This window comes from Lepisosteus platostomus, chromosome 8 (assembly GCF_059453375.1).
Source record: "Lepisosteus platostomus isolate fLepPlt1 chromosome 8, fLepPlt1.hap1, whole genome shotgun sequence".
Lineage (NCBI taxonomy): Eukaryota > Metazoa > Chordata > Actinopteri > Semionotiformes > Lepisosteidae > Lepisosteus > Lepisosteus platostomus.
The window spans coordinates 38,369,801-38,396,928 of record NC_142618.1 but is presented as its reverse complement, the minus strand read 5'-3'; the positions used below and the strand labels follow the sequence as shown (position 1 = coordinate 38,396,928).

The window sequence follows — 27,128 nt, the reverse complement described above, 5'->3', positions numbered from 1 at the left end:
TAAAACTAGTGCAAATGAGAAGGACCAAATCAGTCGTCTTCTCAAGCATATTTCTGTACCTGCAATGTGCAGAGGTAAATAACTGAATGTTAGTCCTTCTAAGTAACATGGCTGTGGGAATGATGTCCTAGAGGAGGCTTTCTCAGTCACTATAAACCAGACCAAATGAGTTACATCAAAATGAGGTGGGCACCAGTCGTCATCGCATGCACAGAGAAATGCAGACCCATTTAAATTAGAATGAAAAGGAGTAAAACCAAAAAGAGAACCAAAGGAAAAAACACAAAAATCAGTCAGGTAATTAAGTGTTTATCTAAATGCTTGGAGTATGTGTATGTCAATTGCATAAAGGTAAAAGCCATCATTCTAGCAGGAAATGATAATGAAGAGTCATGGTTATGAATACAACATAAACAGATACGGGGTTCTGGAGAGAAAGGAAAAATGGAAGAGAAGCACTGTACATATATACTATATATTATACATACTGTATATATTAAAAGTCAGCAGCCATATCAATAACTGAAGGTGAGTGGGAGTGAGCTTGGTCAGTACCTGGATGGGAGACCTCCTGGGAAAAACTGAGGTTGCTGCTGAAAGAGGTATTAGTGGGGTCAGTAGGAGGCACTCACCCTGTGGTCTGTGTGGGTCCTAATGCCCCAGTATTGTGATGGGGACACTATACTGTATAAAGGTTCTGTCCTTCGGATGAGACGGAAAACCAAGATCCTGACTCTCTGTGGTCATTAAAAATCCCAAGGCATTTCTCGAAAAGAGTAGGGGTAATACCCCAGCATCCTGGCTAAAATGTCCCATTTATGAATTGGATTCATCAATCTGCTCTGCTCCCCACTGATAGCCGATGTGCAGGTGTATGCTGCAATTGGTGGTGGTGGAGGGTAGTCCCCATTACCTGTAAAGCACTTTGAGTGAAATGTCCAGAAAAGCGCTATACAGTATACAGTATGTGTAAGGAGTTATTATTACATCAAAAAGAGAATTGAGGCACAGGAACATGACCTACAGTAGATCAACTGATGTTCTCAGAATCTACTGTATATGAGTCAGCTTTATAAAAAAAACATTCAAAAGCCATAGTCTTAAGAGTATGCTACAGATACAAATTCAGATATTATAATTTTCAAATTTCTGTGGCATAAATATGAAGGAAGAAATGTTTTTTGTAGGAGACTTCAACTTTCCTTACGTAAACTAGGAAAGCTAGTAAGAATGTAAGCAGCAGAAACTGAAACGGTTGGCATAGTTGCCTAAAAAATAAACTAATTCCTATTCATTTGTTAAAACCACTTGCTGTAAGTAGTGAATTGATTCAGTCTTTTCAAAAAGAAAGTGACACACTTTAGTGTCACTCAAGTGACAAAAACAGGTGAAGGGACCAGTAGGCAACTGTACTCATACTTCAAATCAAAGTGTGCTATTTCTGCCTTTTTTGGTACAGTAAGAAAGATCTAGAATATGACAGGATAAAAATGCAATCAATTACAAAATGGAAATTCTTGAAAGATATTCTGCTTGAAGCGCAAAACCGATTAATCCCAAAACTAAATCAACGGTTAGAAAGCAGTGGCTATAATTGTTTCAGTGATTCAAGTCGAAGAAGTACATGGAGAAAAAAAAGCACTATATCCAACAATTAAAAACTAGTATGATTCACTGAATATATGAAAATGAATATAATAAATTACAACTATTACAAAATTATTTTTAAAGCCTTAAAGAGAGAAGGGAGTTCTGTGTAGGCTAAAAATGTTTTTTCTCTGTATTGAAGCAGCAAAAAATGTTTAATAGATGTAGGAAATCACACGTAGAACTTGTGAATATTGAGACTAGTGTATTTAGATTTACAGAATCCTTGTGAAAAACTTCCTAAACTTTGCTGAATATGTTCAGTTTTTTTATAAACAGTCAAAACAGTGTTATAAACTGTAACCATTTCTATTTGGCATTCAAGGTAATAAGCTTGGTAAGATTGAGAATTGGTTATAAATAAAACAATAAAAATAAGGGTTGAATACTCCAGCTGGCATGATATGATTGGTTTGCAGATTCTATCAAAATAGGAAGATTAGCAAACAGAACTTGCCAAGGAAATGCCAAAATATCTACCAATAAACATCTGGTAGATGAAGTTCAAAGTGGAAATTATTACATCCTTTTTGCAAAAACAAACATGAACTATAGAGTATTGAGATACATAGTTAAAAGTATATAGTTTAAATAAATGTATGTAAAAAATGTATTTGGAAACAACGGTAAAACATGAACCAAAAATTACCAGTAGTAACTCCATGGAAGTGCATTTCAAGCTTACAACAGGACATACGTCTTTACACAGAAGGTGGTTGGGAGAAAAATGGTGTTGAAGACAATATACATGCTTTTCTGAAGAAATGGCTCGAAGACATGCTCAGATCTTTTAGCTTCTAGAATTGAAATGTGTTGGATGTGCCAGGTGGCTTCTTGTTATTTGTAATATTTCTTGTGTTCTTGTGTTCCACAGTTAATTTGCGCAGGGGATGTGGTTCACAACTGCTGATCACTGCTTGGTGATGTTATGCAGAAGCTAAACTTTCTTTTTAGGGGCATTTCCAGTTTTAGCTTCTGGGATGCCATAATTTATAGTTGTTACGAATGAGTAAAAAATATAGCTAGTTGAATGGGCAGTTTATTTCATGTGAGTGTGTGTCATCTAGGATTAGGTTAAACAAACCCATATACACTGAAGAGTGATCCCAGGATAGAGATAGGACTATCTTCTCAACGAGCCAGTTAGGGCTCATCCACTGAAAAAGCTGTGCCTCTGTTGTTCTTGGGCTCTACAGGGGGCTGTAGAATCTGCCACACATTCAACACAATTCAGAGTGGCCAAGTAAGAAGAGGGATTACTTTTAACACTGCAGAGGAGTCAACACTGGGCCCAGTGTGAAGTCTGCGTGCTTAATGGCTATACAGATCACAGCACAGGTTCATCCCCTCAGTGAGCCATAAGCTGAGAGAAGGCTGCTTCTTCAGACTCTAAGGAAAAGTTTTACAATCAGGGTTATCACAGATTGGAAAAGTTTTTCTCATTTCTTCATTTTCCCCCAGTTCTTTTCAGAAACTTTTACAGGATTTCATTGTCAGCTGTGCCTTCGTCCAATTGCCACATGGCCAGGCATTGTGTAATTAAATTTTGCATTTTTTTTTAGCTTTACCAAAGAAAAAAGCTTTCATGTTTATTATGCTGCATTCTAGTGGGACTGAAAATAAAACTCAGAAGATAGGAAAGTTTAAAAACCTTGTTTATGTTTTTTATTTCACTCTTGTATACACTCTTCTCTGCAGTATGTCTATGGCAGAGTTTCCATGTGCTATGTGGAGTTGTATAAAGACCTGTACTGTGTTTTAGCAACTAAAACAATGCTTTAATGAAGTTAGGAAACATTAAGGTTTTTCTCTTCCAAGTATTTGATACACCATCAATAAAAAAAATCTGAGATATTACTTATACAAGCAGTTTTGTTTGAGGTGACCGCATAATTTGAATGTCACTCATATTGGCAAGTAAGTCCTTCTAGCTTTGCAACTCATCAGTCTTTGGTGGGTAGAGGGTTTCCTGGATTCACGGCTCACCTGGCTTGTCAAGGTCTGTATGGGTCCTTAGCAAGGTGTGACACACATTTTGATTTCTGTGTTCCTTTGGGCCCAGAATATTTCACCAAAATACCATGAGGCAAATCAAAGGTCAGGAGACTAGATCTTGAGTAGCTTTTTCATAGAGCCACGCAGGACACTCCAGTGACTCCATGTCCTTCAGTATAACCATGGCCAGCTGTGGGAGTTTTACCTCAGTTAGGTTGTAGGTTTGATTAAAAGTCAAATTGATGACTGCAGGATCATCACTAAGCCAGTATTCTCCACAGTAAAGTGTCTTAAAAAGCTAGCAAAAACTAAAACAAAGCTTTTGTACAAAGGTTATGATTTTGAGCCTGCCAAAAATATAGCAAAACGTTTTTTCATTAACAAATTTAATAAAAGTTAAACTTTTAGTTATCGTGATGTTCCTTATTTCATGTAGTTCCTCTAAAAAAGTATTGACCCAGCAAGGTCAATTTATTTTACAGTCATTTTACATTTGTGATAGTAAAATTATGAAATATTATGTACACTATAATACTTATTTTTGGGTAATTCCTTGAATAGATTAAATCACAAAATTATACTTTGTGTTCAACCTAGTGATTTCAAATGATCTTACCTATTATGACATGGTCATTTCAAGTAAAATCAGCATTTGGTTGCAGTACCCACAACCCATTGAGCTAAGAACACTCTGTGATTAAGATTTGGGATGATTTGCCTTTTCTGCATCCTCCTTGGATTCTTATGTGTTATTGGGGTGTTCTGACATTGAAGTTTTTCTTCAGCATGTAAAGTTTATACTTAATTGGATTTAACTCTAGGAAAATTGACTTGGCCAGACCAAGATTTCCTCTTCTTATTTTAAGTCCTTCATTGCATGGGCTATATGTTTTGAGTAATTGTTTTTCTGAATTAATGCCCAATAAGCATCAAAAGTATCATCATGAATAGACATGGGTGAGATAGTTCCAGATGTGGAAGCCTATGAAAATTTCTGGAAAAATTGAAAAAAGGGTGACCTGTAGTCATTATGGCAAGCAGTTTTGTTCACCACAACTATTACTGTCTTGAGCACTGTGCATCATTTAATTGACGAATAGTACATACAGATTTTCACCTGATTACCAACAAAATCACAGTCCTTGCCAATCTTTAATTCTTCCATAAAACTCAACATTTTATTTATGGCTTTGTTGCAATAATGTTTTCTCACAGCTTTCCTAAAGCGATCCCTGAACAAGCTCCTGCTCTTAGTTTTAGACGTGCTTATTGTTGAGCCTCAGTATCACTGTAAAAGCCATCTATCAGGATTTCACTGTGCAATTTATACAAGCCTCTAAGCAGCTCTGCTCATGGCTGCACTGAATTCTTTTTCTAAGGCTTAGTCTTGTTTCCCTTTGAGGCATATCCTTGTCTGCTTTTTCACCTCATTGTATCTCTGGAAAGCAATAAGAATCACAAAGAGCAACTTTGTAATGAATCCAACTACTTATTTACTGCATTATTTAATTTTTAAGAGCTTTTTTTGCATTGGAAGAGAAGTACAAAATGGAACAGCCGACTGGCCTATGCCATTTTGCATAGGTGATGCTGGTGCAACTCAGATTAATTCTTCCCCTGCCTTTTTGTACACACAGCCTACTGAGACTGTCTTATTGCCAGCCTCTGGTAAATATTTAATATGAACTATATTATAACTAAAACCTTTACTTGACATTTTGCTTATCTGCTTTTAGAATAATTTCTCAAATGACACGCTTTTATTACAAACGCTTAAACCTGCCAGCACTGCACACACTTGTGTAGCTGCGTCCTGCATGCTGGCCGCTTTAATCACACAAGCTACTTTGTCAACATTTAATCAGTGCTACTTATTAGCGTGGCAGTGATGGCTGAGTAGCTATCCCAGTACCATCAATCACAGTCCAGCAGCTCAGCCATAGCCCTGATACCATTTCTCTCTGTCACATTACTGAGCCCTTGGGCTTTCTGCTTAGGAATGAAACTCACTCAGCTGTAAACGGGCACTCTATCTCCGCAGCTCACCCCAATTTATGTAATTGTCTACTAGTTGTTTTTCCCCCCTCTACTGAATTACATTTTTTGCTTAAAAGAAGGCTTACAAGGAAAAAATGTCCATTTTGAGCAAACTGGAAAACAGTACCTCTTCTTTTCATGATTTTCATTATAGGATAGTATCTCTATACTGCCTGTGTGTGTGCTCTGCAATGGACTAGCATCCCATCCAGAATATGCCATGTGTCATCTGGAACTCTGTTTTTTCTAGGATAGGCTCAGGTAGGAATAAGTGTCTGATAAAGGATTGTTGAAGATTCCTACACAAAGCAGTTCAAATATGGGTCTCTCCTACCCATAGGATAATAATAATAAACTTTATTTAATATTACGCCTTTAAAGGTGGCTTCTCAAAGCGCTTTACAGAATGAGAACAACAATAAATAAAAAGAATACACAAGATAAAACACCATTACAATATACAGAAGAGACCGTGGATGGTGGTACTAGGAAAAGCAGAGGGGTGAAGAATGGAACCAGTTAAGTAAATACAGAAAATCAGAAAGCAATAAGGAAAGCTTGTGTCTCTTGCATCTTTAATAACAGGTGCACATTGGAATTACTAATATTATCCTGAATGTCAAAGTGAATGAATGGTTGTCAGTTGGAAGGTGTTCACAGTATATTCAAAAACCTATTCAAGCACTTAATATTCAGAATAAGAAATGCTTCCTCGGGTAATTCAAATTACATGAGTGCAACATGTTTCGATCTACATTTAATTGACCTACATTATGATAAGATATTGCTGGTGCAATGTTCATATGTTCTTAAAGACATTTTAGTTGTAAGTATTTTGTTGTAAAATGGGTTAATACCATTTAATTAAACAAGATTCCTACTACTTTTGTTGTGTAGATTCACTGTGTCAGCTGTCAATCAGAACAGCTTTTGAAAATCCTGGAAAGCTGTTTAAAACTGGTGCATTTTTAATTACCTGGTTTCACATTACTCTTGCATTATAATTAAATAGTAAGATGAAAGGAAAACACAGCCACAGAGGAAAAACTGCTTTTAGAAACTTGGGTGTTGGTCATTTTCACCCAGTGCTATCGTATTTAGTCCATCATGTCTCTAGGATGAGCCTTGATTTGAGCAGAATTTCATACTCCAGGAAGAAATTACTTAAAACACAATTTTAGGAAAACTATTATCAAATATTGAGTTTATGAATGCACTTTTGAATGGAAAGCTAATTAAATAAAATTGTGTTCAAGACAGTTCAAAAATAGTTGTGTCCCTGCATATTAGGTTGTTTTAGTAATGAATTTATCTTATTTTTCAATGAAATGATTAATAGCGCTTTTGTAAAAGGCAGTAAAAGTACTATTAATAACATAAAAGTGTGTTATTACTTTTAAGAATTCAATGATAATAACAATGGTCATCTCAGGCCTTTTTGATATACTGTTCAACAAATGTAGCTAGTCAGAGACAAAAGTCTCTTTCTAAAACAAGGTTATTGGCTAATTTATATAATAAAAATGTACTTACATGTTAATAGCATTTATACGTATTTACATTTATAACAATGTTACTTAGTTTATAAGTATGTATATATACACCATAAAGTATATAGTTTATGGTATATAGTTAATGGTATATAGTTTAGTGAATAACCCTTTTTCCGATAGTGACAATACCTATATAATGTATGTATCAATAAAGTAACTTCTGCTTTTTATAAATACTGTGCAAATATGTATATAAATATACAGTATATAAATATACTGTCTAACATATTTTAATCTAAGATTATGAACTGAAGATGCAAGATGATCTGTTATAAACTCCGATTATTAGTAACGATTAAGAGCCCTGTTGGATCAAAAACAAGATGAGACGGAGATATTCCAGAACCAGGATTGAGAATCAGTATAATGGCTTTTTTGTGAGATAAGGATTTGACAGACATTTTGAGCCCCGTTGAACATTGGTGGTATGAGCTGTGGCTTCTAGTGCTCACAAAGCAGGTAACGGGCACAGACGTATACAGGCTCTATAAAAGGAAAGGGACAGAGTCTCCCTAGACAGGATCTTAACCTGGTGCAATCCATGCATCACAGATAGCTGATATTGTTTCTAATTTGGGTCTTCTACCCTCATTTTTATTGTTTACTGTGGTTTACTGTGATTTATGCAGTAAACCAACATTGCTCAACTCTGTTACTGACAGATATTAATAAAATGTCATTGAACTTGTAGAACAAAAAGCTTATAATTTTCTTGATAACTTTGTATATGTGTTGCAACTATAAGAGAAAGTTTCTAAAAGAAATTCAGTATAAAAAATACTTTTCTTTTATTCTCTTTTCAGCATGGAATAAACCTTTACTTGTTCCTTTGCAGCCTATGCATGCTGATGCAGCTACCTACTTGAACTACATAAAAAAAAGTTATTTTTCACTTGGATTTTATGCCACTACAGGACTTTTAACCTTGCAGTAACTTAACTGCAGATCCTTTAAGTTTAATATATCCATGTGCAGCAGATCACATGAATAATTATAGTTTAGCTGTAGCAACGTTTTGCAATGACCTGGAATCCAGGTGCCAAGTTTGACCACCCAAGTTTTTTTTATGAAAACTCTTAATTTTTTTCTTTCTCCTGTGTATTCTTCATATTCAGGTGTTTTACATAATAGTTCTTAGCATCACTGAAGACTAGATTCAGAAAATTTGCATTTCCCACATTATTGAGGCATGAAAATAAAATATTTAATATTGAAAAGACACGACACAGTAAATGCTCCATATCTCTGCCAGTACATACTGCTTGACTTTTGGCAGGAATCCAGGAGGATTCACCTTCTCTGATCAAGTATTAATGCGGGTAGTAGAGGAATTTAACACAAAACAAAAAGGCCTTTTTCTACCCATCTGTAATTAGTGCTTAATTCTTTCTTGCAGTCTTTATGGGAGGCACATGCAAGCCAACCCAGAGCCTCCAAAGAAGAGCAACGACAAGTCAAAGAAGATCAGCCGCAAGCCTTTGGCAGCTAAAAACAAATGAGGTCACCAAGTGTGTCCTTGCATGTGCCTTGTCCTTTTCTGTTAATCAAGTATTGTTTTTCGTTCTTTCTTTTCCTTTTTACACCTTGTGTTTCGAGACCTATGCTAACCTGTTAACTGTATGCACCACACACTTATCAGTTTTGTTTTTGCCATATTATCTTATCTCACTAAGTGGTTTAATTTCCAAAGGTTTCTGGAGAGATTTAACTTGTGAAACAGTAAAATTGGATTTCCTATGGTTGTTTAACATATTCATTTTGTCTGAACTTACATGTTTTTGGTCTTTTTGTTGTCACCGTCTATTGATTCTTCTATCTCATAGCAATAGAACTACAACAAATATTTTTTTTCCTCCTGTTCAAGTGTTTCCCTGGGTATTCTCTTTATATTGTGTGCTGTAGATAGCATAAGCCAGACCCGCATTAGGTGTACAGGGGACAATTGCAGCCATATATTGTAAAAAGAACACCGAAAGACAAAACGGGAAACCAAATTGGGTATAACCAAGAAGAGTATTCTCATACCTAAACTGTCATGGCAAGAGGCCCATTAAAGTTTACAAATATACTGAGAGGCATTACAAAACAACAAATGTGTTGGTTCCAATACTCATTTATTGCGTTTTTAATGCCTCTCAGTATATTATTCCAAAGCCTTCAAGAGGAAATGTGGTGCAAGTTTATTTTTGACATTTCAAATACATATAAATTTATAAATGTTAGGTAATTTTAAAACTTTGTTTTTTCGATACCCCTTTAAGGCAAGAAGAACATCAAGAAGCAAGAATAACAAATTTTATTTTTCAACATTTCATAATTCTGTATGTTAATTGTAGTTATTTATATCCAGGTCACTTTTATTATTGTACTGTGTTAGACCACAACTATATGGTAATATGTTTATGGATTTTTTGTCTGTTTTAAATAAACTTCTACTGGTTTGATTTTTGTTGAATTTGAGATTGTTGTTTTTTGTTTTTTGAACATTCTGGTTTATTAGTAATTCCACAGCTATTTAAACTCCACTGGACAAACTTACCCATTTTAAACATTATTTATTACATGAATACTGTGAAAATATTTCTCATCTGAGCTTGACAGATTTTTTTAACCTTTATAGAAGTTTTCTTTCTATGAATATCAAACTACCAAAATAAGAAATAAATGCAATGTTAAAAATTGGCTTTACTGTATTTTCTGTAACGTCAAGCAGAAGACCATAGAATCAGGTTCAGTGTGAGGATGTACAACTTATATTGGAATTATTGTTTAATTTTTATGTATTATTTTTAACTTAATGTTTGTTGTACTCCTACTGTATTTACGGGTCAGAATGCACCTTCTGCTGTGGCTATCTTCACTATGTGCCCCACTCACCTGTTCTCTACGTACTTTTATCCTGTTTTGTGGCTGAACACTCTCCATTTCTCCCTGACAACAACTTTGTTTTTTTATATGATGTGATTAGTATTGCTGTCTTACAGTACTGGGGGCCTGGGTTCAATTCCAGACTTGGGGCACTGTCTGCATGGAGTTTGTATGTTTTCTCCATGTTTGTGTGACCAAAGACACAGACCAAAGACATACAGATAGGTCAAGTGGCTTCTGGGAAATTTGGCCCTGGTGTGATTGTGTTTGTGTGTATATACCAAGATAGGGCTGTCTCCCCCACAACTCTAAATTGAATTAAACCATTAGAAAATGAATGTACTGTATAGATTATCTAAGAGTGAAGAGGGTGTTTACTTTGTAGCCCCAGACAGCAGCTAACAAATTTCATAGCAGTGTTGCTGTAACTTCAAGTTACAATTTGACTTGAAGGCATGGGAATTAAAATCTCTTAAAATTAAAACTGCTAATTACTCTTCAAAAAGAAATGTGATGAGGTTTTGACAATTTGTATTTAGGTCAGTGGTTCCCAATCCTGATCCTGGGGCCCCACACTGATTTTTGTTCCACCTAACTGGCTAAGTAACACAGTATGAAACCCAGCATTGCCCGTGATTAGGAGCCCCTGTCTTGGGGGCTAAAGGCACCTCTACTAGGCAAAAGGACTAAAAAGGGACCAGTGCACATTGACATGGATATATAAACAGCACTCCCAGGCAGGCATCAGTAGGACTTAACACAACAATCTGTGGAAAATCTCAGTGTTGTACAACTCCAGGGTCAATATTTCTTTTTTTTCACACCTTCATTCTAAATGACCCATTTGAGCCAGCCATTAGCTTAATTGGACCATTTATAACACTATTCTATGATCTTGAATTAAAGCACCCTAGAAAACCTGGGTTCTGGACCCTGGGGACTGGAATTATGCACCCATGATTTTACAGACATCCATGAAATTGCTGGTTTCTAAAGACCCGGAACAATTTAACTGTGATCAATTCAATAGGTAAACTGTTTGGAACAAAAATCAGATCATTAAAGATCATTTGGAAACGTCAGCTCTCGGTAATTGTAATTGTAATTGAACAAATTATATCATTAATTGTTAAATGATTTTTAAAGGATTATTTAAAAAAAAAATTTAAAGGCTTCTCCAGGGTCTCCAGGACCAGAGTCAAGAAAACCTGAAATGTCCTATATTTCATTATCACAGATTTGTGGTTTGACGAGGAATAAACATGATATTTGCATTTGCATACAAGATATTTTCTCAGCACCCTACCACTTGTAGTCCTGTACCATATAGAGGCTGCCAGAATATAGCACTCCATGTTGAAGGGTAGAATTAGTATTGAGAAACTACTTACATGGTATTAAAATGTTTTCTTAATATGTGAAAGTTCCCTGCATAACACACTTGCTGTGTTTAAAATTAAACTTTGTAAAGCTAACAAAAATACTGTTTTTAAACTCCACAGGAACATTCACCCTGGAAGGGCTCCTGGCACTAATTATTACAAATAATTGGATTTCCAGCAACTGACCTTTCAACACATATGCCTGATAACAAGAAATATTAAAATTAAAGATGTGTAGTCTGCTCTTTATCTCTGCATGGGTTTTCCTGGTGGATACATTTTCCAGTCTATCGGCTGTTTATTTTTTTAGAACAGTAATATTAATTTTCCCACACACAGTTACATCTGTGGCCCTTCAAGTATTTAAAGTAAAGACAACAGTTCACAAGATGTAATACCCCAGAGGGTCTCAAAGTGTTTTAGACAAAGGAACTGGGAAACATTGGAATGTCTGGTCTAAATGAAAGAAGACTGGTTATTGGTCCATCAACAAATTTCCAGTACTACTTATCAACTTATGCTGGTGGTAATGCTACTCAGCTATACTGTACATATACATGTCATTTGTGCTTTTGGTCCTCTTTCTGTTCCCAATACCAGACTCTGAACACTGAAAAATTGAGCTTTCTGTTTATTGAATGCTTTTGTTGTACAGCACTTTGGGATTAAAAGCACTATATTAAACCAAGTTTGCTTTTAAAGTCATGAGATAATAATAATAAACTTTATTTTATATAGTGCCTTAAAAGGTGGCTTCTCAAAGCGCTTTACAGAATGAGAACAACAATAAATAAAAAGAAGAAAGATAAAAACACAATTACAATATACAGAGGAGACTGTGGATGGTGGTACTAAGAAAAGCAGAGGGGTGAAGAATGGACCCAGTTAAGTAAAGGCTCTTCTAAAGAAGAAGGTTTTGAATCTGGATTTGAAGGAGTTTAGAGAAGGTGACTGTCTGATATCTTTGGGCAGAGAGTTCCAGAGCTTGGGGGCATAACAGGAAAAGGCCCTGTCACCCATAGAATGTAGACAGGCTTGGGGAACAGTTAGGAGACCAAAATTAGAAGAGCGAAGGTTGCGAGGTGGGGAGTAGGGCAATAAAAGTTCAGACAGGTACTGAGGTGCCAAGCCATGCAGAGCCTTATAGGTGAGCATGAGGATTTTAAAGTCCACACGGAATTTAAAATATTTAATGAATTACTCACATTCTATTGTTTGCTTCTTGGGATGGTGTTATACAAATGCAAGGAATTATTATTGTAATGTATTACTATAATAATGGAACAGGTAACTTTTTTTCCATACTGGAAAAAAGAAAACAAGATTTTGACTGTGAAGCCTGTGAAATATTGTATAATAATTACTTTAATGTATTACTATAATATAAAAATGCATAACTAAAATGCAATATAAAAATCCTTGCATGCTGTTTTTTCTAGGCACCTGGTAGCATATTCTTCCAGTACTGTAAACAAGAATAATATATACAAAAGTTCTATCAAATTTACAAAAGTAAACATTTTGGAAAAGGGTGATTTCAGTTTTCAGAGTATTTGTGCTCCAGATAAAATGAGGACACACAGAGATTTTAACGGACGTTTTGGATGAAGGTTGAATATAAACCTTGCTTACTTCGGTTCTCCTACAACTACAGTATCTCAGTTCCTCAATGGCCTGTTATTTCTCTCACACTCCTCCCACCTCCCCATCTTCACCCTTCCAGCAGCTTCCTAGATCATTCTTCAGACTGCTGTTCCATCAGCTGGGCCAGACAACCTCTAATGCAATTCATCACTTTATTGTATTCATCAGAGTACAATTCAGCCTAACTACTGGAATTAGTCAGTACAATGTACTTGTGGTTTAAAATTTCTATGTCATCATGTTAATTCTCATCCAGTAAATCGCACAGAATGTGCACCATTACAGTCAGTTTTGCAAAAAACACTTTGCTATTGTTTGCCTATTTAACCAATTACATTCTTTACTACTTTGAAGGTCTGTCACCACTAACTAGTGCATAACCATAACATTATAAGGTTCGTTTTCTGGATCTTTTTACAAATGTACATTATTTGCAGCACATTTCAAAGAAAGAGCTGTTGTTTAGTATTTTCTTAATAACTTTAAAGAGTTAAAAAAAGGCATGGCTAAGGACTATTGTGATCATATTTATGTGGAAACACAAGAGTTAGAATTTATACACACACGTGTTATTTAGCTAGAGCAACAACAGACATTTCATGTGTTGTGTTATATTCACTATGTTAGATAACAATGAATCAATATGAAAAATTGGTTTTCAGTTCTCCCACAAATTATATTTTAGGAACTGCAGTTGGGTTTGCCTCTAAAAACAAAAGAAAGGTTACAAAAAAGAGGAGGCCATTCTGCCTATTTTGCTTGTTCGGTTGCTAATAGCCTATTGATTCACAGACTTCAGCAAGTCTGGTCAGCTCCAGTCCCTAAGGTATTACAGAACTTTTCTTCCAAATAATTCTTTAACATTTTATCTTTTCTGGTCAAATTAAATAAATATTTATATAAAGTGTTGATTGGAAGCAGCCTAATCAAAACTGCTTATATTGTGGCATTTTTGGACAAAGATGGCCACCTTTGTTAAACCATTTAACCAGTTGTCCTTATTTACTCATTTACTTATTTGAAATTGCTGTCTCTCCAGGAAAAATGTTATTATGTGAACTGTACCTCACCATTAAAATGGTTCTTCCCTGGCCTTTAAAAACAATTGATTTGTTCAAGCACTGTTTAAATGCAATCGAAATACAACAAAGCACTTGAGTTCTGTGTCCAATCAATTACTGCCTTTTGTTGTTTTTTTTCTAGAGAACAAGCCATTTTTTCCTCTTTGTGTACCTCACTATTTCAAGGACAACATTACCAACACAAACCAGTAACATTGATTTTTACTGTGTGATTTATGAAGGTGGAGGTCCAACGCATGGGACCAGCTTTGAAGATCCTCTTCAGACACTCCAACCCCCTCTGTGAGACAGTACTGGCTCTGTGCAGAACTGTTAAGGCTGTAGGGCTCCATACACCACAATGTGTCTGTCTGTTGTAATGTACAGTTTAGCAGACTGTTTAGGAAGTCTGGATTCCGCCTATTTTCCTTGTTCTGTTGTAGCCACCTGGCTGCTAATCCCTAGGGTGCTCTTGGATAGAACAACATTTTAAATTGCTCTTAAACTAAAATAAATTAATGTTAATTAGTTGTCAAACCTTTGTTGAAGTGATACTGTTGGTTATTTCTTCTGTGCATTAAAAAGTTTACAAATCACCTGTGAAAAGAGTATTTCTGTAATCGTTTATCCAGTTTACTTGAAAATCAAAAGATACATACAGTAGATGGGATGTGCATGACAATGATTAAAATAAAACATTTTCCTTTTTGAGATAATACATTAATTTTCTTGGAAGTGATTGTATACTTTACAACCATCCAGTATAAATCACACTGATCAGCTATTGTTCATCATCTCTGATGCTAATCAGAGCAAAGAACTTGTTATTTGTGTGAGTGATTTAATCTTAGCAAGTCAGTGTGAATCAGGATGCTATGAACAGTTACAACTTAATAATGTGTTAATACAAAAAAATGAATTAAAATGTATTTTAGATGATTTTTTTTATATTTGTAATTCATCAAAAGTTATGCTGTGCATTGTAAGCAAGCAAAACATATTAATCCATCTATCCATTTTGTAACCCACTTAAGCACAGGGTCACATGGGATCCAGCAAGCAATGGGGGGAAATTGGAAAAGGGTAGACACACATTCGCAACTGGCCATTTTACGCTCACCACACATCAGCTATCAGTGGGGAGGAGAGCAGAGTAATGAAGCCAATTCATAGATGGGGATTATTAGGAGGTCCTGATTGGTAAAGGACCAATGACAAATTTGGCCAGGACACTGGGGTTACACCCTTACTCTTTTTGAGAAACGCCCTGGGATTTTTAATGACCACAGAGAGTCAGGACCTCAGTTTTGCGTCTCATTTGAAGGACAGCACCTGTTTACAGTGTAATGTCCCCATCACTATACTGAGGCATTAGGACCCTCATGGCCACAGGGTGAGTGCCCCCTGCTGACCCCACTAACACCTCTTCCAGCAGCAACTTTAGTTTTTCCCAGGAGGTCTCCCATCCAGCTACTGACCAGGCTCACACCTGCTTAGCTTCAGAAGGTTGCCAGCTGCTGGCCATATCACTCTGCATATCATTATGGTTAGACTGACATGTTGCCTTATGCATTTTAAAGGCAGCATTAAACATCTGCTCTGTCTCCAACTGCCCTAGGGTAAGTTCTAAAGGTAAATTAAAGGACCTGAAGTTAAATTCTAAGCTTGGCAAACAAAAAAAACTAATCTTTTTCTTAAAAGGAAATAATGTAGAGAAAGCCAACTCAACCTTCATTTCAGCCTCACCACAAAGACTAGGAGTAAGACAGAAATTAAGAAAAAAAGGTATCATCTAAATCATCATCATCATCTAAATATGAGGATATTTATAAATCATTATCATCTAAATATAAGGATGACTTTTTTCATGCTTATATGCTTACATAGGTAAATGTAGATTTGACCCAGGTTTAAACCTTCATTAAGAACACATCTGTGTTCTCAAGATTATTCTTTGGAACAAACAACAGCACTGAGCAGAATGTAGTTTTAAGTTTTAAGTTTTTTCACTCTTGCAGTTTCAGTCTGAGCTTATCTGACTTGCCGAATCTCCAGTTAACTCCTTCTTCCATTGTGAAACTTTGGTAATTAACAAATGAGTTCATTATACTTATATAATACCCAGCATAATGGAAATGAAAGAAAATCAAAGAATGATGACAACACTACAAAATATGATAACCAAAAGCTCATGAAGCCCTCTGCTTAGCACAACCAGAAGCATTTCAGACACAGCCTCTAAATTCTGAGGTCATTCTGCTAACAAATAATGTTGATGACATTATCACTAACAGCCCCTAATTCAAGGGAATACTTAAGGAATAGCTATTTTAAAAAATATAAGTGAAGAGTATTCTGCTACATACAAGTTGTATCTGGTATGGGGTACTAGAGGAGACAGCAGCAAGAAGAAATATAAGGTCTCCGGTGTGAGAAAGCATGTCATGGTGGAGCAGTGGTTAGCATTGCTAGGGTCCTGGGTTCAATTCTGGACCTGGAGTGCTGTATCTTCTCATTATTTTCTTTTGGGTTTCTTCCCACAGTCCAAAAACATAATGGTAAGTTAATTGGCTTCTGGGAACCCTGGTGTGTGGGTGTGATTGTGACTGTTTTTGTGTCTGTGTGAGCCCAGAGATGGACTGGCGTCCTTTGTGCCCTTTGCTTTCTCTAACACTGAATTGGATAATAGAGTTAGAAAATGGATAGATGTTGTGAGAAATACTTAATAGAAGAGACATGGTCAAGGATACTTCCCATATCAGATGTCAGAAATCTGATATCTTTAGAAGGCTAGGTTGAGGATGAGGGGGGGGGGGGGGTAAATCCACTTAAACAGGTAACATATGCAAATCATCGTCAAACACACTGGACTAGACACCTACAAATATCTGAAAATCCTTGGAGAATTTTCCCAAAGTGATAAGGCTTCTCAATACAATGCATTAAAAGTGTAGTTGTGCCAGGAGTTTTCTGCACAGTCTTTGTCTGAGTGACCTCCTCACATCTGGCTAGTGAACAGAAGTAGGCTCTCTGGGTTGTTTACATTAAGACGCGATGCCTCTGAGAAATGACAATGCAGTATGCTTATTTTTTAAAATATTATTTGCTAATTGGAAGTAAATAATAAACTTTTTCCATTCAAAACGTTTTAGTATGCAACTTTTAAGTTTTACTTATACTATTTTATTTTACTGGTACTGTATATCAGTTGTCCAATAACTGGGTTAACATAATGAAAATAAGCACCCAAAGATAACGTTTATTATGCATTATTAAGTAGAACCTTAATAACCTGTTGCCTATTTTTCAATTACTACAAGAAATTACCTCGAAATAATCACATACTACTCATTCGATAATTACGTTTTTTCTAAAAAAAAAGATAGCTTTTTATTTACTTTTTAAAATACAAAGTGTAAAACGAATAAATAATCATTAATATCCTTATCCACTTGAAGATAATAGAAATTCTGTTCGTTTTAATTTAATTTGGATTCAGATCGTTAAAGTCAAACATAATTTTAGGTACGAAGCATAAAATACTGTAAATAAAACACACAAAACAATAATACACCGCAATTTAAGATTTTAGCGGTATGGCTAAAACTAAAAGAATTCTAGATTTCTTTTTGACACTAACAGATGACATAATGTCTCATCTAAGTAAAATGAGCATTAAATGGCAGGTCTACCAAAATGTAAAAACTATTGCTATGCTTCGTTTTTGATACAAAGAATCAAAGAATCAAAGAGTCCCCGTGCTTCAATTAAGAGGAACTGTCATTTTCATATTTGTTTAAATCGTCTACAGCGCAAAAAAGTGCAACACACACTCAAGCCTTTTGTTATTTTTGTACTATGCAATATTGGATTTCTAACTACTAATGTTAATCTTAAGGGCAATTACTCCTTCTACAGTAATCTATTCATTTACAGTATCTATCAGGCTGGTGATATCATCGCCATCATAGCTTTGGATTAACATTGTTTATTTTGAACTACAGTACCGTCATTAGAATCCTCTATAAAATGTACAGTATCAGTGTATCTATCTACCTGTATGCTTTGATGAGTGTTGGTATACTGTTAACAGGTTTATGACATTAATGCTAAGGATACGGCGATAAAGGGGATTGCAGAATTTACTTTGAAATATGCGTCACGTTAGCTTTTTTTGCCCCGTAAAGGTTTGGATAAATTATCTTGTGCGAAATGCGGTATATAAGACATTGTCGAAGTCGCAAACCTACTCCCTTTGTGACACTTACTGTACGGCCGACATGAGAGGATGCTAAATCGTCAAGCCGCTCAAAAGAGCTGTCAACGGCGCACAATCACCATCACCACAAAAGGACTGTGCTGTGCTCCAAGTTTGACTATGGATCTTTTTTTTTTCTGAGACGCTAGCTGTTGAAATGCCACGTTATTCAACCAGATGGGAGCCTCGGTTCATGTCGCTGCCTTCACATCTCTTTTATCAGATGCTACTGCAGGGAAACTGGAGAGATGTCAAGATAGCCGTATAAGTGGCAACGTCTGCTTAACATTTCTGTCTTTCATAAGACGTCGCGCTCGCTTTCTATAGGGCTGTCTCTAAGAGATGCAGAACTTTCAACACGTATGCACGTTTCAGATTCAGGTGAACTAAATTCCGTAGCACTGGAGATTTTACTGGTAATCCGTAAAGTGGTGTGCAAACTTGTGCACGCTCTCTGTTGTACTGGCGGATTTTGTCTCGCCCTCTTACAGTCGATGCTATATCCTTGAAAAGTAGCATGGCTTTGAAAACTCTGTCACCTGCGAGAGGATAAAGGAGTGTGATCCTTCATTCACTGTCGAAGGGAGGTGGATGACCGCACATGGATATAGAGATTTTAAGGTGGAGGTGGTGAGAGATGCTTAAGACTATTTTTTAACCTGGGTGCACTTGTGATGCAGCCTTGAGAAGGCTGGAGTTCGAGACACATAAGAGCAAACATCAGCACAAAAAGTGAAGGAGAAAAAGGGTGGCTCTGGCCAATTAAATTAATTAAGATTAAAACCAAACAAATCCCATTTGTCTTTTTTCTTTATAACAAGGTCCCTCGTCAACCAGCAAGATTTCGTCCAAAAGCAGACAAGAGGATCGCCCTGCTCTGACGAGACTAGTCGGCAGGAAGCGGCTGATCGCTGCTGGGGCTCTGGGGGTCGTCATGGTACTGGTGTTGGTCATTCTGATACCGGTCTTGGTGAACTCTGCTGGGACTTCGGCGCACTACGAGATGCTTGGCACCTGTCGGATGGTGTGCGACCCATATGGCACTAAATCCCCAGCTAGCACAGCCACAGCGGAGACCGTACGCGACCACAGTCTGATCCAGTCTCTGCCCACCTTCATTCAGGGACCGAAGGGGGAGCCAGGACGTCCGGGAAAGGCTGGTCCCAGAGGTCCGCCAGGTGAACCGGGACCACCAGGTCCAATGGGTCCACCTGGAGAGAGAGGAGAGCCCGGACGTCCTGGACTACCCGGACCACCGGGTCCAAATACTGCTGCCGGTGCCATAAGTGCTGCGACTTACAGCACTGTCCCAAAAATAGCCTTCTACGCCGGGCTCAAAAAGCAGCACGAGGGCTATGAAGTACTGAAGTTCGACGATGTGGTCACCAACTTGGGCAACCATTACGACCCGACAACGGGGAAGTTCACCTGCTCTATACCAGGAATATACTTCTTCACCTATCATGTTCTGATGCGAGGAGGGGACGGGACTAGTATGTGGGCTGACCTATGCAAGAACAACCAGGTAAGATGGTCTGGGGAGGGACGATGGAACGGTAGGCGCCTTGAAACCAAAACATTAAAACCTACTGTGACCGAAACAGTAATGGGAATGCAGATATAGAAAGGTATGGTTGTAAATAGCAGGATATATAGAGAGGTATACAGTAGATAGGGTATATTCCTCTAAATTATATTTAGCAGCCGATTCCCCCAAAACTGAGAAATATAGATACAGTATATCCCCATGATGCATAGATATCTGATCTCTGCTCAACTCATGGGAAAAAAAGTAAGGTTGGGGAAATTTAACACTGTATAGCCACTCAAATATTGTTTCATTTTTTATCTAATTCATACGGAAAAAACACTATGTCGCATCGATTTGCTACAATCAAAGTAAATAATCCATTGGTAGGACGTCTCTCAAGTAGTGGTCAAAGTTATTTTTCATTAATATATATTTTCTCCGGTTGTTGGAGGAACAATTTCGAAGTATACCAATTGTCATTTGCGCCCAGTGTTCGAATTATCACAAAGTAATAACAAACTCGGAACTGTGTAGGATTATTAATTATCCAAATGTTTCTTACAGATCTTTACAACCATTTTGCAAAAAGAAGGAAAAGATTCTTAAATTAATTAATATGATTTGAAATTAGAGGAATACTGAGGTCGCCGGTAAAAAAAAGAAACCCAATGAATAGAATAGTATTCTACGTGTGGTATGGCTTGGTTTACGGAAACTTAAAAACGCTAGATTTAATTTAAATAAATTGTTTAGTCCCGCTATATATGAAGGAGGAGTTGACTGGCAATTTTAATAATTAATTAAAAATAATTGAAACTTAAGTCAAACACACACGTTTTAAAAGGTTTCAACTTTAAATATTTTACATGTACTATGCATAAAATCGCCAGCTACTAACAGGCAATAACGTGATGTGTTGATTGAAATTCGATTCTATAATTCTGTCACTAGAAACAGCAACAAAGTGCTCATTTCTCATTTTAAAAGTGCCAACATAAGTTTTGTGAAATGAGCGGAGATGGAGCAATCCCAAAACAGAAAAAACTGGGCAATTCAGAATGTATCGGAACCTTATTCAATAATCCAGTAAAGTTAAGTAAAATATGATTATCAATTAACTGGAGTTCACTGCATTATTAGGAGAATCAATAGTTTTACGACATAAGAATTTATCCTGATGCAAAAGAACAAAAAAAAATGTTCGCGTAACTGTTTCGCGGATCGCGGAGGTGAAACAAATCTGCAATTTTATTTTATTTAATATTGGTTTATAGTGAATGAGATAGACTCTAAACTCATTCAAGTTAGAGCAGTTTGTCACTTAGAACTTTGCTCGTGTGAGTTGCAAAATGTTGTCCTATGAAAAGCACAAGAATATGTAGTTGTAGCTGGAGGTAAATCATTGTCAAGATTTAGAAAGTGAGCCCCAGGTGGGTGGTTGAGAAAACAGTGCCTTGAAAACATGTGTGTAATGAAGAAGTGTTTATGAATATTGAATTAACGAAGAAGAATAACTTATACTATGTTTCATTGTTTTATGTTTTTTCCTTAAATACACTAAAAATAACACAAACTACTTTTTATTCACATAACTTTTTAGTTTCATGTTTTTACCGAAACTCGTGTTAGCAACGAAGGACATTTAACAGGTGCTCAAATAAAGTGTCAAATCTTTCCTCAGTTGGACAAATATAAAATTGTAAATAATTTGGCTTTGAAAGAAAGGAGAAAAAAAGTACGTGAAAAATCCATCACCGTTTTGTTTTTGTTTAGACAATAACTTTATTTAGACAATAATCTGTTGTCGCAACCTTTTTTGGAAAATTCTTCCAAATCAAATCCATAAATTGGAAGTTTAAACTCAGTAGTGCCTTATACAGTACTTTCATTGAAGACAAATCAACGTGGGTCTGAGTGCATGCGAATAATGTTCTTTCCAAATGTTTTTATTGTAGGTTTTTATCGCAGTAGGATTACGTTTTCATAAATCAGGCTTTCGTGTCGTTGGAGTAGCAAAACCACACGTGTCGCCTGAATAATTTTTTGGCAAATGAATAAATAATTAAAAAGCTTTAAAAGGGTTAAAATTTTAAAGTTACTTACCTGTTTAATTTCTGTAATGTAAATTACCATTTGAGATCATACATTTAACAATAAATGGAAATACTGGTTCTGTAACGTGCCAACAAGATGCATTTTAAAAACGACTGCCGTCGCCGCTGAGCTGTATTTTTACCATTTATTTTTTAGAGAGACCGATACAGATCTAAAAATAAAAGACAATATGAAAATATGAGGTTGCCGTTACTTTTTCTTTCATAGTTAACAAATAGGCCTATGCCAACTGAAGAAGAAAGCACTTATGTTTAAGAAAGATGCTTGGACTGTGATAATAAAGATGCTTGGACTGTGATAAAATTTAAAGTGGATTTGGACTACATGTTAACCTGCTAATATATAAAAAATAAGAATATCACATTTCTCTATTTTTTGCATAAGATGATTACAGAAGATCAGATGTACATTACCTTGCTCTCATTTTCACTAGATCCTCTATGTTCACAGTGAAAGAATTCAGAACATATTTTAACCACTCAAGTATGTAGCATTTTTCTTCAGAACAGGTTAAGGTTATGAAAACCATTGCCATTGACTTCTGATCTAAATGTCGTGAAAAACTGTAGTCAATCATATTTCTAGGTGATTTCTTTCTAATGTGTGCAGGAAAACAACCATTCAACTGAAGATTGGCTATAATCTAACTTTAAAAATTCTCCAAATCAGATAGCAACAGTTGTTGTCAAAAGTGAGTTATTATATTATTTTTTTCTTCTAATATTTATTTTAGCTTGAAAATAAAAATAGTTTAAAACTGAGCAATGAGAATAGGCCTTTCAATTGAAAACCTAAAATAGAAATAGAAAGCAACAAAGGTGTACACAGAAGAAAGATTTCTAGTTCATATTTCTTTTTGCATTAGTTCATGTGAGTATTAACACATATAATAAACTGGGATACAAAATGCTAAATATGATAAATAGAAACAACTGTAAAAGAGCAGTAAAGGTACAGAAAGTGTGACTGGAAAGATCAACAGTACAGTGCAATCGCATTATTCAATGACTGTCATCTCTGTCTGACAAATGCCCAATAAATTCAACAGTGCCTATTACATTAATTATTCTAGACATTAAAATGTCTGGGGTTGTCGATTAATTTATTCAGAGCCATTTCAGCTAATTGCAAATGACTGTTCAGTTAGTTCTAATGAGATGGAAATCCAAGTTATCACTGCCTCTTCTAGATGTAATCATCTGTGTTCTTCATAGAGTCTAGAGCACCAGAAAACAAGATTTCAACAGATGCAATTATAATTATTGTTGTAGATGATGATTTTAAAGGCTGTTTTTGGTGAACCTTTTAAGCTAGTATATGTTAAAGGCCCTTGATAGAAACGCTCGACAGCTAATTTTGAACACTATTGAATTTGGAAGCTCCAGAAATGTTCTGAGATGATTTGATAAAGAATATCAAATAAATGCTTTATGGGAAAATATTTAAACTCAGATAGTGCTACAGAGAAAATATACTGTAGAAATACACATAGCCTGAAAATAGGATGAACACAATAGAGGTTGAGTATAGTCATGTGGACAGTTATACAGTATGTGTGTATTAGTCATGTAGGTTTCTGGAGAATACATTGTGGTGTTTTTTTCTGTGAAAAGGTGTGATAATGGCCTCTTGTTTATTTAACACTACAAAAAATACATTAGATATGATATTTTAGAGATTAATGATTGACTTAATGCATAACTAACCCAAAAATTATGTTTCGCAAGAGGAATAATAGTGTCAAACTATCACTACAACTTGAACATTAGTTATAACGAACATTATAACATTAGTAAGTTATAATCCTTAAATCAAGAGAAAAATGTTGTTATGATTATTGGATAATTAAAAGACAATGGCTTAATTTTTAAATTATTTGATCGCAGTTGCATTTATAAGTTAGTTGCATATATATATACAACCTCTTAAAGAGAACACGTCCGAGTTGTGCAAGAATATTTTGTTTTTATTTTTCCCTTGAGTTTTAAAAGTTCTTTTTGGTTAAAAAAAAGAGTATTGATTTTTTTTTAAAAGATTAGAATAGTTTTGCTTTACTTGGTGCTGATGACAATCAAATTAATTGTCAGATACTGCAGAGTGATTAGAAATAGATGGCCAAGAAAATAATACTAAAAACAATTCTTTAGGTGAGTGAAGCATGGCTTTTAAAAATCATGTTGTTCTTTCATTTTAGGCAATTGTCACATCCTTTTGTGTCCACAATTGTTCCAAGTGAGAGGAAGTGTTTGAAAAAAATAAAACACACTTGTGTATTAACAGATGGTTTTGTCAACTGCAGGTTCGAGCAAGTGCTATTGCCCAGGATGCTGACCAGAACTATGACTATGCCAGCAACAGTGTCGTCCTGCATCTTGAGCCCGGTGATGAAGTCTATATTAAACTGGATGGAGGGAAGGCACATGGTGGAAATAACAACAAATACAGCACATTCTCTGGATTTATCATTTATGCTGATTAAAACATCCTGAAATAATAGATCTTTTTCCTTGGTTAAGTTTTATTCTTCCTGTCCGAGGGCTGGAGCCCTGCCAGCCTATTGTCAGTTCAAGTGAAGAAAAGTAGATTGGTGTTGGGAATCATTTAATGGAGGTCAGTGAGCAAGAAGAGAGCCAAAACTACCTGATTAACATCTGTACTCTCTAAAAGACTATCTGTAAAAAATGTGAGTTAAACAGATGTGCAAATCTTCTATCGCCAAAGCAGTTACTGTGCATATCTTGTTAATGTAATCTGAAGCATAAGTAAGACTTTTTATATAAAACAAAATCTAAGGTTGTACTTTTAATAGTAGTATATCCCTGTTGTTTGTGACATCTAATGGTTTCGGCCAGTGCACTCCAGTGCGCTGCATTTGATTCTTGTGTGTTGCCTGTTAATTTGGATGTTGAAAAAAAAACACTGGTAATGTGCCAGACAAAAGTATGGAAATTTCTACTGTAAATTACAGTAGGAGTGTAATCATTATTCTACACAGTATTGCAATGTCTATTTTAGGAGGTGCACAAGTGAGAAAAAGTTAAACAGTATAAAATTTAAACAAATATAGGCTTTTCTGACAATAGGATGGCTTAAGTAAAGCGTACTATACATTTCCATACTATATTGCTTACTTAGTAAACTTAAAAAATGGCAAAATAACGAGCATCACACCTTTGCATATTTTAATTTTGTTTTAATTTATAACTGTAAATGCCAGCACCAAGATCACAAGAACTGTGCACTCAAAGAAAATATCATTTTGGCTTAGTCGTCTAGATATACCAAATATACACTTAATTAAATCTTACATACTACTGATAAAACAGTTATTCTAAGACTGTGAATTGGGTTATTCTTGATGGAAGTTTCCCCACATTAAAGCAATGATAGTGCTATCATTATTATCATTATCATTAAAACTATCTAATGTTTTACAGGCTGGGCAGAAATTCAGGCTGGTTTGGGTCAGATCTCAGTCTACATCTGAGACCAAAGTAATTAAGAAGTTTTCTCTGTCACAGAAATGCTTGATAGTATCTGACAAAGCAGCGAGCTAATTTTATTTTTATAAAATGTGCAATGCTAAAATGTGAGCTAATTTTCTCAATTTAAGCAAGAAGCAAGCTACAGTATTTATCTGAAATGTAAATAAAATGATCAAATGAATATATAAATGTTAAGTGTTTGAGATAATCATATTCTTTCTAAATGTTAGCTATAGGACAATTATGTGAACAGCACAGTTAGGGCTTGGACCCAAACTAATTTGCGAAAGGTCACCTGTGTGCCACTGACGCAGGAAGAAAATAAAATTAATATTTATTTTTCTTAAAAAAGTACATTTCTGACCCTGAAATTATTGTAAAGCTGCCAAAGTACCTAGTAATTAATGTATGTATATTCTAAATCTTACTTTATACTTCTTGCTAAAGAGGAGAATATTATGAAAACCAAAATGAATAGTCAAGAGTAGTACTATTACATTTAACAATAAAACTTAATTATTTACATTTACTGCCTTTTGGGATCTAGTTTTATTGCTTTAGCCTGTTTTTTTTTTTGCTTTAGGACTGTTTCCTATGATGGTACAGATAGGTATTGACAGAATGTGAGAGATTCTTCATATTGTTTAAAAATAAATCTAATGTTTTTAAAGGAATTTAAAACCAGTTTTCTGGGACTGTGATGTGTAAAATCTTTAAGAGACCTAGTGCTAAAACAAAACGCCAAGAATAGTAGCATATCCTGCATGTATATTTTTTCATTTTGAGGGTACATATTTAAAAAATTTAATTCAGTAACCTTTTTTTCTTTACTTTGTGATATACTTCGGAAATAAAGCTGCACTTGAAATGTATCTCAGTATTTAACAATTTTAATTTATGTTAAAATCAAACAGTGCCTTAATAAAGCCTGTTTATGAGAATTGGGATTTTATCTATTACTGGTCAGTAGTAGGGTTTGAAGTGTAGGTTTCTAAATAATACTAAAAGATTAACTGAAAAACACTAATTTAATAACAGATTGTTTTACTGATCTACAATAATGTGCTGTGTCAGTAATATGGCTAAGGGAATTATGACAAACGTTTCCTTTCATATCAGTACATCACAAAGGACACCAAGTATTACCAGTCATCTACAACAATAATCTTTTTGTAACATTATATTGTACAATTTATTCATCCCTAAGGTATAGAGCATTGATGAAAGAGAAAAAAATGACATCTGCACATATTTAAATGTGGCTTGCTGTATTTTTTCTGCCCTATCAATTCACTAAAGAAAATGAAGACAGGCCTGTCATTAGCTATAATCCGCTCACACCTCTGTTTGCAGTACAGATGGCAGCCCAGCCTGCTCGCAGTTAAGATACCAAACAGTGCTGTGGTTTGGAGTGACCTCAGCTGAAGTGAGAACTGGCTCACTAGCTCCTTTACAGGCCGAACTTTCATATGGCTCTTCTCAGCCTTCTGTTGTTTAGTACCTAATTAAATACGTAACTGTATTAAAAGATTTAAAAAGAAGTAAAAGGTGT

The 27,128-nt window shown here is 35.5% G+C and overlaps 2 protein-coding genes across 5 annotated transcripts in view; both read left to right on the top strand.

Moving 5' to 3' along the window:
* Positions 1–9,687, top strand: part of rsu1 (Ras suppressor protein 1) — an 80,960-nt gene extending 71,273 nt beyond the window's left edge. For all 4 annotated transcript variants that reach the window (XM_088643350.1, XM_088643353.1, XM_088643352.1 and 1 more), the window contains exon 9: positions 8,629–9,687. In XM_088643350.1, coding sequence (XP_088499476.1) covers positions 8,629–8,731 — 103 coding nt within the window. In that variant the 3' untranslated portion in view covers positions 8,732–9,687. The remainder of the gene's footprint in view (positions 1–8,628) is intronic.
* Positions 9,688–18,271: 8,584 nt separating this feature from the next.
* Positions 18,272–26,257, top strand: c1ql3a (complement C1q like 3a). Its single transcript, XM_088643349.1, has 2 exons — positions 18,272–19,970; positions 24,391–26,257. The coding sequence occupies exons 1-2, from the start codon at positions 19,380–19,382 to the stop codon at positions 24,568–24,570; spliced, it is 771 nt and encodes a 256-aa protein (XP_088499475.1). The 5' UTR covers positions 18,272–19,379; the 3' UTR covers positions 24,571–26,257.
* The last annotated feature ends 871 nt before the right edge of the window (positions 26,258–27,128 follow it).

Coding starts and splice junctions, on each gene's coding strand:
- c1ql3a (XM_088643349.1), top strand. CDS start 19,380: ATGGTACTGGTGTTGGTCATTCTGATACCGGTCTTGGTGAACTCTGCT. Junction 19,971..24,390: donor ACCTATGCAAGAACAACCAG/GTAAGATGGTCT, acceptor TGTCAACTGCAG/GTTCGAGCAAGTGCTATTGC.